The sequence below is a fragment of the Emys orbicularis genome, chromosome 1 (genome assembly GCF_028017835.1).
Source record: "Emys orbicularis isolate rEmyOrb1 chromosome 1, rEmyOrb1.hap1, whole genome shotgun sequence".
In the NCBI taxonomy this organism is placed as follows: domain Eukaryota; kingdom Metazoa; phylum Chordata; order Testudines; family Emydidae; genus Emys; species Emys orbicularis.
The window spans coordinates 150,434,441-150,448,832 of NC_088683.1; the positions used below are offsets into that span (position 1 = coordinate 150,434,441).

General features: G+C 48.1%; 1 protein-coding gene across 1 annotated transcript in view; it reads left to right on the forward strand.

Moving 5' to 3' along the window:
* LOC135882850 (ephrin type-B receptor 5) overlaps nt 1-14,152 on the forward strand; it is a 128,898-nt gene extending 114,746 nt beyond the window's left edge. Inside the window, exons 9-16 of the mRNA XM_065409881.1 lie at nt 7,646-7,701; nt 7,816-7,935; nt 8,388-8,635; nt 9,692-9,907; nt 11,093-11,242; nt 11,388-11,581; nt 12,879-13,034; nt 14,044-14,152. Of these exons, the coding sequence (XP_065265953.1) occupies nt 7,646-7,701; nt 7,816-7,935; nt 8,388-8,635; nt 9,692-9,907; nt 11,093-11,242; nt 11,388-11,581; nt 12,879-13,034; nt 14,044-14,152 (1,249 nt within the window). The remainder of the gene's footprint in view (nt 1-7,645; nt 7,702-7,815; nt 7,936-8,387; nt 8,636-9,691; nt 9,908-11,092; nt 11,243-11,387; nt 11,582-12,878; nt 13,035-14,043) is intronic.
* The last annotated feature ends 240 nt before the right edge of the window (nt 14,153-14,392 follow it).

Sequence of the window (14,392 nt, forward strand, 5' to 3'; positions counted from 1 at the left end):
CCCTCAGGGGGATCCTACCCCATTGCTCCTAATTGAGGGCCCAATCCATTGATGTCACTGGGAATTGGATGAGCCTCAAGTGAAAACAAAAGGGAAGCTTAAAACTAGTGACCACAAGGTGTTTGGCTGCAGCATAGTACAGAATAGACTTGTAGATTAAAATTTCAGGTCAGCAAACTCTAGGGAATGAGTGAAGAAATCTAGTGAATAAAAACTGATGGGAGGAAGTATTAAAATCCACTGATGTAGAAGGTGCCTGGGGAGTCTGAAAATACCCTTTAATTAAGAGCCTAGGAATTATAGCTCGTCTGAAAAACAAGAATACAAGGAGTGCAGCCCACATGGTTCCAGGAAGGACTAATTCAAAGATAATGTAGGTTTAAAGAAAGCACTGTAGAGAAAGAGAAGGCAAATAAATAAGAGTATAGACAGTTACGATTTGCAGGGAAAAGAAAAGAGTAGCATAAACCAAAGCACAACAGAAAAACAAGAACACCCTAGGGTCTGAGAATGAATGATGGGATCCTTTTGAAAGATAAAAGCAAGAACCGATCAACATCCCCATCCTCAAACTCGCCCCAACTCTGAACCCTTAGACCCTCTATATGGGTTCTCCGTGTCTCTGCTCCACCCTACCGCCCTGCATTCTGCAAAAAGGAACCTTTTAGCCTTTCCTCTCATGTATATGGAGTACAACTGTATAACCTACTTTAGAAAGCAAAATCTAGGGTTTCTTTTTTTGTTCTCCTCTTTCCCTTTTTAATATTTGTTTTCCTTTTTCATGTAAATGTTTTTCTTTTGTTATTTTTTTCTGGGGAGGAAAGAATGAAAAAAGACAAATGTTGTTATATTTCTGTTGTAGTCTCCTGTTGTAACTTTGGACTGTTAAAACTATAATTTTATGTTATGGTTGGCAATATGTGATATTATGTGCACAACTCAATAAAGCATATATTTTTTTACAAAAAGCAGAATGAATTAATACTAGCCAAAGCTGGGGCTGAGGAGGGGACTAAAAGGATTCTGTAAATACATCTGTGGGAGAAGAAATACCAAAGACAAAGAAGGCCCACTTATAAATGAGAGAATGGATGAAATTAATGATGACACCCAAATGGCTGAGATAACCTACTCTTTTTTATTTTAAATCAGCTTGAAATAAGAAAAATAAGTTTGGACATTTAGTAAATAAGGAAAACCTTACAAAATAGCTATTAAAAAGATTAGGTTTATATTTAGAAAATGTAAATACATTATAAATGTATATTACATTTGGAAACATTAACACATATTGTCTTGTCAATATGCAATGTAGGGTTTTAAGGGAATTACGCAGATAAACTTATTTCTGGAAAATTATGGGAACCAGGAGAGGTATCAGAGGACTTGGGGGAGAAAGCAAATGTAGTGCTGACTTTCAAAACAGTAAAAATCAGGGAATGATGCTGGCAATCATCACCCTGTAATGCCCGTTTCTGTTCATGGTAAAATAACTGAGCAGATCTTGAGAGAAATATTACTCACTGAAGTTGTGAAGGTTTAACAGAGTCCTGAGAAAAATACATCATTTATGAATAATGCAGGATGCAATACAAGCCTGATGGTTGCCTGGTCTACACTACGACTTTAATTCGGATTTAGCTGCTTTAAATCGAATTAACGCTGGACCCGTCCACACAACGAAGCCATTTAATTCGAATTAAAGAGCCCTTTAATTCGATTTCTGTACTCCTCCTCGACGAGAGGAGTAGCGTCAAAATCGGTATTGTCAATCCGAATTAAGGTTAGTGTGGCCGCAATTCGATGTTATTGGCCTCCAGGAGCTATCCCACAGTGCACCATTGTGACCGCTCTGGACAGCAATCTGAACTCGGATGCGCTGGCCAGGTGGACAGGAAAAGCCCCGGGAACATTTGAATTTCATTTCCTGTTTGCACAGCGTGGAGAGCACAGGTGACCACAGAGAGCTCATCAGCACAGGTAACCATGCAGGCTGATAATCGAAAAAGAGCACCAGCATGGACCGTACAGGAGGTACTGGATTTGATCGCTATATGGGGAGAGGATTCAGTGCTAGCAGAACTTTGTTCGAAAAGACGAAATGCCAAAACTTTTGAAAAAATTTCCAAGGGCATGATGGAGAGAGGCCACAATAGGGACTCAGATCAGTGCCGCGTGAAAGTCAAGGAGCTCAGACAAGCCTATCAAAAAGCAAAGGAGGCAAACGGTCGCTCCGGGTCAGAGCCGCGGACATGCCGCTTCTACGCCGAGCTAAATGCATTTCTAGGGGGGGCCGCCACCACTACCCCACCTCTGACTGTGGATTCCGAGATGGGGATAATCTCATCAGGTACACCTGATGATTCCGCGGAAGGGGAAGAGGAGGAGGAGGAGGAGGACGAGCTGGCAGAGAGCACCCAGCTCTCCGTTCTCCCCAACAGCCAGGATCTGTTTCTCACCCTGACTGAAGTACCCTCCCAAGCCTCCCAAGCCAGTACCCAAGACCATGACCCCATGGAAGGGACCTCAGGTGAGTTTACCTTTTAAAATATAAAACATGGTTTAAAAGCAAACATTTTTAATGATTAATTTGCCCTGAGCACTTGGGATGCATTCGCAGCCAGTACAGCTACTGGAAAAGTCTGTTAACATGTCTGGGGATGGAGCGGAAATCCTCCAGGGACATCTCCATGAAGCTCTCCTGGAGGTACTCCAAAAGCCTTGCCACAAGGTTTCTGGGCAGTGCAGCCTTATTCCGTCCTCCATGGTAGGACACTTGACCACGCCATGCTAGTAGCAAGTAATCTGGTATCATTGCATGACAAAGCCTGGCAGCGTATGGTCCCGGTGTTTGCTGGCATTCAAGCAACATCCGTTCTTTATCTTGCTGTGTAATCCTCAGGAGAGTGATATCGCTTAGGGTAACCTGGTTGAAATACGGGAATTTAATTAAGGGGACAGAGGTGGCCGTTCCTACTGGGCTGTTTGCCTGTGGCTGAAAAGAAATCCTTCCCTGCATTTAGCCAAGTGCAAAGGGGGGGGGGAGGATTGGCCCAGAGCTTTTCGCGTTTTGCTAGCAGGGATCTTCCCTGATACCAGCCACGCGGTGGGGGGAGGGATAAAGCACTCATCCCAGAGAATTCATGGCGGGTTGGGGGGGGTGTTAGTTTGGTTCCTGCAGGGATCTTCCCTGATACCAGCCACGCGGTGGGGGGAGGGATAAAGCACTCATCCCAGAGAATTCATGGCGGGTTGGGGGGGGTGTTAGTTTGGTTCCTGCAGGGATCTTCCCTGATACCAGCCACGCGGTGGGGGGAGGGATAAAGCACTCATCCCAGACAATTGGATGGTGGGGGGGGTGTTAGCTTGTTTTCTGCTGCTGAAGGTTAACAGGAAAACTGCAGCACAATGTGGGAAAGCAGGGCGCAGAAGCCTAAAGACAGTGGCTTACCATGGCAGCATGCAAGCTGAATTCTGTTGCCCGGACCTGCGTCTGTGATCTCTAGCAGCAAAGCCACAGGCACTCAATATTAAGAGGCAAAATGCGACCTTGCACAGAAATCACATGTGCTATGTAATGTGAATAGTATTTGTCACCGTGAAAGAGTATAAGCATTGTTCTGAAAAATGTATCTTTTTAAAAAATTCTCTCCTTTTTTCACTCCCTCCAGCAGCTGCAAATGTTTCAAGCCTCCCTCCTCCTTCCCGAAGGCTATCCCAGATAAGGCGTCGGAAAAAGAAGACGCGAGACGAGATGTTTGCAGAAATCATGCAATCCACCAGGAGTGAAAGAGCTCATCTGAATGAGTGGAAGGACATGGTTTGCAAGTATAGGAAAGAAGCCAGTGAACGTGAGGACAGGAGGGACCAACGTGAGGACAGGAGGGACCAACGTGAGGACAGAAGGGACCAACGTGAGGAGAGGAGAGACGCTCGAGTTGAGAGGTGGCATCAGGAAGATCAGAGGAGGCAGGATGCAACGCTGGGGCTGCTGCGTGAGCAAACAGACATGCTCCGGCGTCTGGTGGAGCTTCAGGAACGGCTGCTGGAGAACAGAGTGCCGCTACATCCCCTGTATAACCCCCCTACCTCCTCACCATGTTCCATAGCCTCCTCACCCAGACGTGTAAGAACACGGGGGGGGGGGCAGGCTCCGTACACCCTCCCATTCCACCCCAGTGGACAGCCCAAGCAAAAGGCTGCCATTTTTTTAACCTTTTTTTACTGGGCTTTTCCTTCCCGCTGATCCTCCTCCCAAACCCCACTCAGGTTCTCTCCCCCTTTTTATAATCAATTAATAAAGAATAAATGATTTTTAAACAATAGTGACTTTATTTCCTTTGAAAGCAAGCTGGGGGAAGGGGGAGGGTGGGTTCCTTACAGAGAATGAGTCAATAAAGGGGGCGGGTTTTCATGAAGGATAAACAAACAGAAATTTCACACTGTAGCCTGGCCAGTCATGAAACTGGTTTTCAAAGCTTCCCTAATGCGCAGCGCTTCATCGTGTGCTCTTCTAATCGCCCTGGTGTCTGGCTGCGCGTAATCAGCAGCCAGGCGATTTGCCTCAGCCTCCCACCCTGCCATAAAGGTCTCCCCGTTGCTCTCACAGAGATTGTGAAGCACACAGCAAGCAGTAATAACAATGGGAATATTGGTTTGGCTGAGGTCTGAGCGAGTCAGTAAGGATCGCCAGCGACCTTTTAAACGGCCAAATGCACATTCTACCACCATTCTGCACTTGCTCAGCCTGTAGTTGAACAACTCCTGACTCCTGTCCAGGCTGCCTGTGTATGGCTTCATGAGCCATGGCATTAAGGGGTAGGCTGGGTCCCCAAGAATAACAATTGGCATTTCAACATCCCCAACGGTTATTTTCTGGTCCGGAAAGTAAGTCCCTTGCTGCAGCCGTTTAAACAGATTGGTGTTCCTGAAGACGCGAGCGTCATGAACCCTTCCCAGCCAGCCCACATGGATGTTAGTGAAACGTCCCTTGTGATCCACAAGTGCTTGCAGCACCATTGAAAAGTACCCTTTGCGGTTTATGTAGTGGGTACCCTGGTGCTCCGGTGCCAAGATAGGAATATGGGTTCCATCTATCGCCCCACCACAGCAAAGCCATCCACTATGACCACTATGACCTGCACATTTCCCAGAGTCACTACCTTTCGTAGCAGCACCTCCGTGATTGCTTTGGCTACTTGCATCACAGCAGCCCCCACAGTAGATTTGCCCACTCCAAATTGATTACTGTAGCTGTCTGGCGATGCAAGCTTCCACAGGGCTATCGCCACTCGCTTCTCAACTGTGAGGGCTGCTCTCATCTTGGTATTCTGGCGCTTCAGGGCAGGGGAAAGCAAGTCACAAAGTTCCATGAAAGTGCCCTTACGCATGCGAAAGTTTCTCAGCCACTGGGAATCGTCCCACACCTGCAACACTATGCGGTCCCACCAGTCTGTGCTTGTTTCCCGGGCCCAGAATCGGCGTTCCAAGCCTATAACCTGGCCCATTAACATCATAATCTCCAAAGCACCGGGGCCCGCGGTCTGAGAGAATTCACAGTCCATGTCCATGTCCTCATCACGCTTGTCGCTGCGCTGCAGTCGCCGCCTCCTCCTCCTCATAAGAACATAAGAACATAAGAAAGGCCGTACTGGGTCAGACCAAAGGTCCATCTAGCCCAGTATCTGTCTACCGACAGTGGCCAATGCCAGGTGCCCCAGAGGGAGTGAACCTAACAGGCAATGATCAAGTGATCTCTCTCCTGACATCCATCTCCATCCTCTGACGAACAGAGGCTAGGGACACCATTCTTACCCATCCTGGCTAATAGCCATTTATGGACTTAGCCACCATGAATTTATCCAGTCCCCTTTTAAACATTGTTATAGTCCTAGCCTTCACAACCTCCTCAGGTAAGGAGTTCCACAAGTTTACTGTGCGCTGCATGAAGAAGAACTTCCTTTTATTTGTTTTAAACCTGCTGCCTATTAATTTCATTTGGTGACCCCTAGTTCTTGTATTCCTCGCCTCTTTTTTCTGGTCCTGGGTAAGCATAAACTCCACGAGAACGTGCGAGGTGTTTACAATGTTCATGACTGCGTTCTGGAGCTGAGCGGGATCCATGCTTGCTGCGGTATGGAGTCTGCAGAGTTCACTCAGGAAAAAAGGCGCGAAATGGTTGTCCGCCGTTGCTTTCAGGGAGGGAGGGGGAGGCTGTACCCAGAACCACCTGCGACAATGTTTTTTGCCCCATCATGCACTGGGGTCTCAACCCAGAGTTCCAAGAGGGGGTGGAGACTGCGGGAACTATGGGATAGCTATGGGAAAGCTACCCACAATGCAACGCTCTGGAAATCGATGCTAGTACGGTAGCTTGGACGCACACCACCGAATTAATGTGCCTAGTGTGGCCGAATACATTCGAATTTATAAAATCGGTTTCCTAAATTCAAATTATATAAATTCGGATTAATCCCGTAGTGTAGACATACCCTTAGAATTAAGGAATTAGTGGATGGTAGTTGTAGTTATGTTGTACTCTGGACACTAGTAAAGCAATTAAACCCTGTGTTTCATGAAATCGTATCTCAAATTCCAGTTGGATTGGATAGAAACAGTCATATGGATTCAAAACTGGCTGAAAAACTGTAACCCGAGGATGATGATAAGCAGAAAAGCATTGAGTTGTTGGGAATCTGTGTGTTGAGATGCCACAGGGCTTGGTTTGGGGGCTGGTTTTATTTAATCTGTTCTAGAAGTTGTCAAATAAATGAAATACACAGATGATACTAAATTAGAAAGAGCTGTGAATACCTGTGAGGACAGAGAAGTATTATAAAGTAAAGAGAGATTAGAAATATGGGCAGAAAAATAAGAAAACAAGATTTAACTTGGAAAGTTTATCTAGAATGGCTGGAGAATGACCTGAGACATACATACTGAATGGGAGGAAGAAGCTTGCAAAGAGACAACGGAGGCTGGAAATTAGATATGTCTTTGCAATATGATGACAGCAATAAAGACTGCTGCGATTTTGAGCTGTATGCACAAAGGCATTACATCATGGGACATGGAGGCCCTGTCTGTATGATCTCTGTGTTCAGTTTGGGGTATCACACTACTGGAAAGACGTGTCAAGGTGGGCGTAGTTCAGACAGGAGCAACAGAAATGATATGGAGGGGCTGACTAATGGGGAGAATTAAAAAGAACTAAATCTGTGTAACTGGGGTAAATGACACTTAAGGGGAGAGCAACATAGCTGACGAGTATAAAAAAACATAGAAGGAAACGAATTATTTAGGGTGGTACTAAAAGGAATAACCTGTAGTGATGGGATGAAATTAAAAAAGTTTAGCCAGCATATTGGGAAAACCTTCCCAGGTAATTGTGTTCAGCTATGGAATAGTTTCCCGGAGGGACTGGTGGAGGTCCCAACCTTTTGCATGTTTGAAACTTGACTGGATACAGCAATGGTAGATGTGCTGTAGGGAACAACCCTGCATTGGTCACCAGCAGATGGTGGGGACCTTAATAAGTCTCTTCCATCCTTGACTTCTGTGCTTCTTTGATTCTGACCTCACACTGGGGAGCCTGGGAGACCCTTTCCTGCCTGCTTTGATTTCCCCCTTTTTTTGTGTCCCACAGTAAGAGGCGAGAGACCCCATATACAGACCGCCTGCAGCAGTACATCAGCACACGGGGTAAGTGTTCACCAGGGATAGGTGGCAGGGGGTGTCTCTTCAGAGCTCACTCACATCTCTTCCTCCCTGGGGCTTGGCTATGATCATGGTTGGACTATCTCTTCTTCCTCGTAGGGCTTGGGGTGAAGTATTACATTGACCCTTCGACCTACGAGGACCCCAATGAGGCTATTCGGGAATTTGCCAAGGAGATTGATGTGTCCTTTGTCAAGATCGAAGAGGTCATTGGATCAGGTAATGCAAGGAGAATGGCAAACCCCGCTGTACGGCCCATAGCTCTGCAACTCATGATGTGACTCAATCCTGACCCACATCACTGCTAGCCCACATTGAGAATCAACCTCTGCCCTACTTTCTGGAACAATATCAGTGCAGCTAGTGCATCCTGACCAGAATGCACCTTAACCATAACCCCTAGCTTGGTCCAAAGCTGTGTATAAAGCAGCATTGGAAAGGCCACCCCCAAATCCTTGTTTGACCCCCAATCTGTTTCAAACCTTAATACACATCCTCATTCAAATTGGAGCTTTGACCATGAATTTTGTGCTAACCCAAACCCTAACCGCTACCCTGGTCCTTATCAGTCCCTGGGATCTTAACACTAGACTGTTTATCCAGCCTGTCCCTCACTAGGATCTCATGTTTCCCCATCTCATGCTAGCTGTGTTTTCCTCCTCCCCTGGTAGGAGAGTTTGGAGAGGTGTGCTTCGGGCGCCTGAAACCCCCGGGGAAGCGGGAGTACACAGTGGCCATCAAGACTCTGAAGACAGGTTACACAGATGAACAGCGGCGGGAATTCCTGAGTGAGGCCAGCATCATGGGGCAGTTTGAGCACCCCAATGTCATCCGTCTGGAGGGCGTGGTCACCAAGAGCCGACCCGTCATGATCGTCACGGAGTTCATGGAGAATGGCTCACTGGATTCCTTCCTCAGGGTATCCCAAGCTGGACTCTGCTCCACCCACCCGCACCTCTTTGTCACTGTCAGCTCCATCATTTAATCTCTCCATCCTCTTCTTCTCTGTGTCTGTCAGATCTCAAGGCCAGTTCCCTGGAGGTTTGATGGAGATAATGATGAGACACTGAATGGATCTCTCTGGGGCAATGTGTCGAGAATCTTCCATCACTGGCCAGGTCACCCAGTGGGAGATGGGTAGACTGTTCCACAGTCCAATACAAACTCACTGATAAGAAATATTTCCTGATATCCAGGCTAAAATGCCTCACTCTGCTCCCTGTCCTGCAGTTACTATTAGTCCTCTCCCCCGAGGCCTCCTTAGGGATGTGGTTTTCAAGCTGTGCATCATAGGGCACTTTTAGGTGGTCCATGGAGCTGTCTGTTGTCCAAATGGTGGTGCTTCTGCCTTCAAGCAGTAAAGCTTCCTGCTAGTTATAGCCTATTTCAGGGCTCTTAGAGTTTTCAGAGGTTTTTCTGATCAACTAAATTAAAACAAAACTAAAGATGGATTTCTCTGCTCCTTGTGAGCTGCTTCGCCACTTTCTTTACCAGGTGTCTCTTTGATGATAATTCAACCATGGCCAGATTTGCAGGTGACACTACAATTGGAAGGTTATACAGCACATAGAACCAAACTAGAGACCTGAAAGATCAGAGGGGGCTGCAGGTTGCTCTTTTTTCCTGTAGCCAAGTCATCTAGCCGCTATGGAGATGGTGGAGGATCAGGAGTTGGAGGCTAGGAGAGGAAGTGTCCACAAGATGAGATGTATCTTCAGAAGTGGGTCACCAATATGAAACTGTTTGCAATCTATTGCCCTAAACACCTTTCTCCTTCCTTGATATTTACACTTGTATGGTAACTGTAGGTGGTTCTGTCTCCCCCAAATTTGGCTGAACATAGACATATTTAGTTCTTTTAACTAACTTCATAATCCCTCCTGCTCCAATCCCTCATTGTTGCTTTTCTCTGCTGGCTATAATTCCTGTGTCCACTGAGGCCTGAGTCTTTTGGGTGTGTCTCTTCTGTCTGCAGCAACGGGAAGGACAGTTCAGCATGCTGCAGCTAGTGGGGATGCAGCGGGGGATCGCAGCTGGCATGCGTTACCTCTCGGACATGAACTATGTCCACCGTGACCTGGCTGCCCGTAACATCCTGGTCAACAGCAACCTGGTGTGCAAGGTGTCTGACTTTGGTTTGTCCCGCTTCCTGGAAGATGATGCCTCAAACCCCACCTATACTGGGGCCCTGGTGAGTTACTGGTGAGGAAACTGGGCTTCTGCTATGACTGCCCTGCACAGGCCTGTCCTGCACTCATTGTTAATTCTTTATACAAGTCTTGTGTGTCTCCTCTTACCTATAGAACAGACAGTAGCTTGGGGACAAGATACCAGGAATGGGGTACAGCACCTTCCACCCCTAGTGCACCACTTCCAGCTCAGCCTCAGATTGAGAGGACTGGAGGGATTGGGAATGGGGTGCAGAGCCTTTCACCTTGAGGTCATCAGTTTTAACCTAGCCCCAGACCGATAGTGACTGACAACTGCAGCCATGTAATCAGCTGTACGAAATGAGCTGGTGAGCTCAGTACATTGCCATGTGGGGTAAGGGTGCACATTCCAAACCCCATCAACTACAGTAGGCAACAGTTTGCTCCTGTGCTGGCCAGCTCGGCAGAGAGGCTGAGAACTGAGGAGCCACAGAGACTGAACTCCTCTCCTGCCTCTGGGGCGCATGGGGTAAGTACAACACCCAAAATACCTGCCAAAAAACCTTGTACAGCACCTACGAGCAATACCTAAACCAGCCATTACATACGTAGAGCTCAGACACCCCTGGGCCCCCTGCAAGAGAGTGGGACTGGGGCCAGGGAGCTGCAGCAGTCACCCTGTGTGCAGGGCTCCGAGGAGGATCCACTAGTTGGGTGGTGAGATGGGGATCAGATTACTGTGCTTTGAGCAAGAGCCAGCAGCTGAGTGGCTTTGAATATTTTGTCAGTTGGGGAGAGTCAGGCCAGAAGAGAAAGGGATGAAAAGCTGATCAAGTACATTTGTCCCTGGTGTTGGATGCTGGGATTTTCAAAGGAGTCTAAGGACTTCAAGTGCCCGACTCCAATTGATGTTCAATAGGATTTGGGCACCTTAGACTCCAGTGAAAAATCCAACCATAAGGGTTAAACTTCATTAGAAAATTGGATTTGCAGCAATCAAAGGTTGGATTCTGCTCCCATCCATGCCATGGGACAAGGTGGGGATGTGAACATGACTAATTTAACCTCAAAACAACCAACAAAATATCGTTGTTCTGCACTGGTACCACATGCTCTGGGCTGGGCTGGGTGCTGGGATCTGGGCTCAGCCATTCAATGAAGTCTGTTCCTTGGATTCTCCATGCCTCACAAGCGCTCTGCTTGCTCCATCTCTCTCTGCTCTTCAGGGTGGCAAGATCCCCATCCGCTGGACTGCTCCCGAAGCCATCCAGTACCGCAAGTTCACATCCTCCAGCGATGTCTGGAGCTATGGCATCGTCATGTGGGAAGTGATGTCGTATGGCGAGAGGCCTTACTGGGACATGTCTAATCAGGATGTAAGTTCTGGTTGGGCAGGAATGTATGTATCTCTCTGCTCTCACTGATGTCCCTCCTGAAGATGGAACAGGCCCAGATATATCTCAGTGGCTGAAGCCAGTGTTTCCCAGCTCTTATCCTGGCATGTTTCTTCCTTTGCTGCAGGTAATTAATGCTATTGACCAGGACTATCGCCTGCCACCACCCCCAGACTGTCCCACTGTCTTGCACCTGCTCATGCTTGACTGCTGGCAGAAGGAGCGGGTTCAGAGGCCCAAATTCGAGCAGATAGTCAATGCTCTGGACAAGATGATCCGCAAGCCATCCGTGCTCAAAGCCACCGGCACAGGGAGCAGCAGGTGAGATGGGCCATGGGCAAAAGACAGGTGGGATGCGGCTGGGGTGCTAGGCTAGGACCATGAGCAGAAGGAGCGGGGGAGATCTGAGACTGGGATCAATTATGAATCAAAAAGGGTGTGTGTGTGTGTGTGAAGATGGAACCAGTGCCTGGCGCACTTTACAGCTGGGATTGGGGTGGTCTTGGTGATGGGAGTGTGGGGGCTGAGTGTAAGGGGAGAGGAATCTCTGTAGTGGGGCAGCCAGTGTTGGGGTGAGCAGGAAATGGGGGGCCTTGCAGATGAAGGGAGGGGACTGCCTGGGGTGGGTTCATCAGGGATTAGGGGTGAGCAGAGGAAGGAGGACCCAGACTGTGGAGAAAAGGAAATCTTTATTTAAATCTGGAATTGGAAATGTGTCTTGCATACAATATTTTCCCATCTGCATTTCCCAGCCTGTTGGAACCAGATGCAGGAGGTCAGCAGAGGGGATGTCTCTGGGGGTAGATGCAGCCAGGATTAGATGGCTCCAGAGTGGATGACGGAAACACGTCCTGCTGGCCTAGAGGGATTTTCCCGTGGGTTTTAAACTTCGGTCCAGCACAGCACAGTGCAAGGCTGGGGGAGGGGAGGAGTGCGTGCTTGTACTCAGTTTATTAAACACCAATATAGAAAGAGACTTTTAGCCTTGGGACAGATTCAAAAGGCAGGAAAAGCAGCAAATTTCATTTATAAACCATGGTTTCTTTAGCCTTTGGCTGCTGCTTAGTCTTGTTTCCTTTGATGAAGGAAAGTGTTGGAGCCTAAAAGAGCCACTCTGTATGCATGAGGTAACTGCTAACTGGCTGTTCTAAGGGGAGCAGCTCAGAGAGGGAGAGCTAGTCCACAACTGGGGAGACACAGGGAGTGACTTCACCAGCCCCATTTCCCCAGTCTTGGAAAGCCACCCCAGCTCCAAGGGATCTTCACCCAAACAGTGAGGCAAGATCCAGCAAGTGCCAGAGGGTCTGGGGCAACTGGGGATGCTTGTCCAGAGGGATTCATGATGGAGCACGATTTGAGGGGAACTGTCACCTGTTTAGCAGGGTGATTTGAGTTGGGTGGAAAAGGGAAATGGGGAATGCTGGTAAGAGAGGGCACCAGGCAGGAGCTTGTGGAGGTGCTGGGGCATGGTGGGGGGATATTAGTGTCTATCCTTATTCCATGCTGTTCTGGTGTTGTCCCCCTTCCTTTCTGCTCTCCCCCAGACTGAGTATTGTAATTGGCTGGCAAGCATTGGTCATGTGAACTTTTAGCACTTAAGTTCCCTCATCCTTTGCAGACCATCCCAGCCCCTGCTGAGCAACTCACCCCCAGACTTCCCCTCACTCACCAGTGCCCACGAATGGCTGGATGCCATCAAGATGGGCCGCTACAAGGAGAATTTTGACCAGGCCGGATTGACTACTTTCGATGTCATCTCACGTATGACGCTGGAGTAAGTAAACTTGGGATGGAGCAGAGGACACTGGGTGCTGAGGGCTTCCACCTAAGGAGAAACTTCCAGAGTGGAAGAGGAGCTAGGAGATAAGGAGTAGGGAATCTTTGGAGGATACACACAGAGGTAATGGAGGGGCAGTTCAGAGCAGGGCAACTGCCATCTAACATCCTTTTAGGCCCTTTCTACACTTGAAGTATAACTGTGTATTTGTAACCAGCTCTGACACTCATCTGACCCCAGTAAAACATACACAAGGGAGTTATGCCCACACAGCCACTTTTTCCACACCATGACTATGTGTGGGGCATGTTTGTGCATCGGCAATCACACCACTGCACAACTGATTTTGCATCAGTGCATTCTGGGAAAACCTGGGCTGCTGCTGTCCCATAGTAGCCCAAAAGGTGGACCTGCACACAGAGCAACACCAGCAGCTCATGGGACAGTGCACTCTGGAATGTCCTTCCACACTGAGAGCTGGGAAGGAGGAGGACCAGCCAGACCAGGCACACAGGCACAGTTACAAAGCAGAAATACTGTGCAGTTTGGGATATAGGGAGACAACTACCTGCCAGGCACCATCGGTACTAACCACGCTGGCTGTGGCATAAACCATTTTTAGAGCCAACCATGCCACAAATTGGGTTAAAATTGGGTAACAGTGAAGACAAAAGCAACATAGGGTCCTGTGGCACCTTTAAGACTAACAGAAGTATTGGGAGCATAAGCTTTCGTGGGTAAGAACCTCACTTCTTCAGATGCAAGAAGTCTTGCATCTGAAGAAGTGAGGTTCTTACCCACGAAAGCTTATGCTCCCAATACTTCTGTTAGTCTTAAAGGTGCCACAGGACCCTCCGTTGCTTTTTACAGATTCAGACTAACACGGCTACCCCTCTGATAGTGAAGACAAAGACAGAGCCAGAGAAAGGAAAGTGACACAGAGGAGGTGCGTTGGGGCAGTTCAGAACAGGAGCCCCATCTTTACCATGCGCCCTTTCTCTCACAGAGATATCCAGCGCATTGGGATCACCCTGGTTGGTCACCAGAAGAAGATTCTCAACAGCATCCAGCTCATGCGAGTTCACCTGAACCAGCTCGAACCAGTAGAGGTCTGAGGTTTAGACCATTCCCCCACTTCCAAACTCCAGGAAGGGAGTTCAGAGCGATTTTCACTCTCCATGGGAGCAGGCGAGGAGATCCCTGGAGACTTTGTGCAGAGATAGAGTGGGCATTAAATGCCACCAAACCAAACCCTTGCAGTGATTTGACTGCAATGCTACAGAACTTGTGCCATTCAGATATGGGTGATTTTGTACATTGGGGAAGCACTGGGGGAAGAGGGAGCTACTGTAATG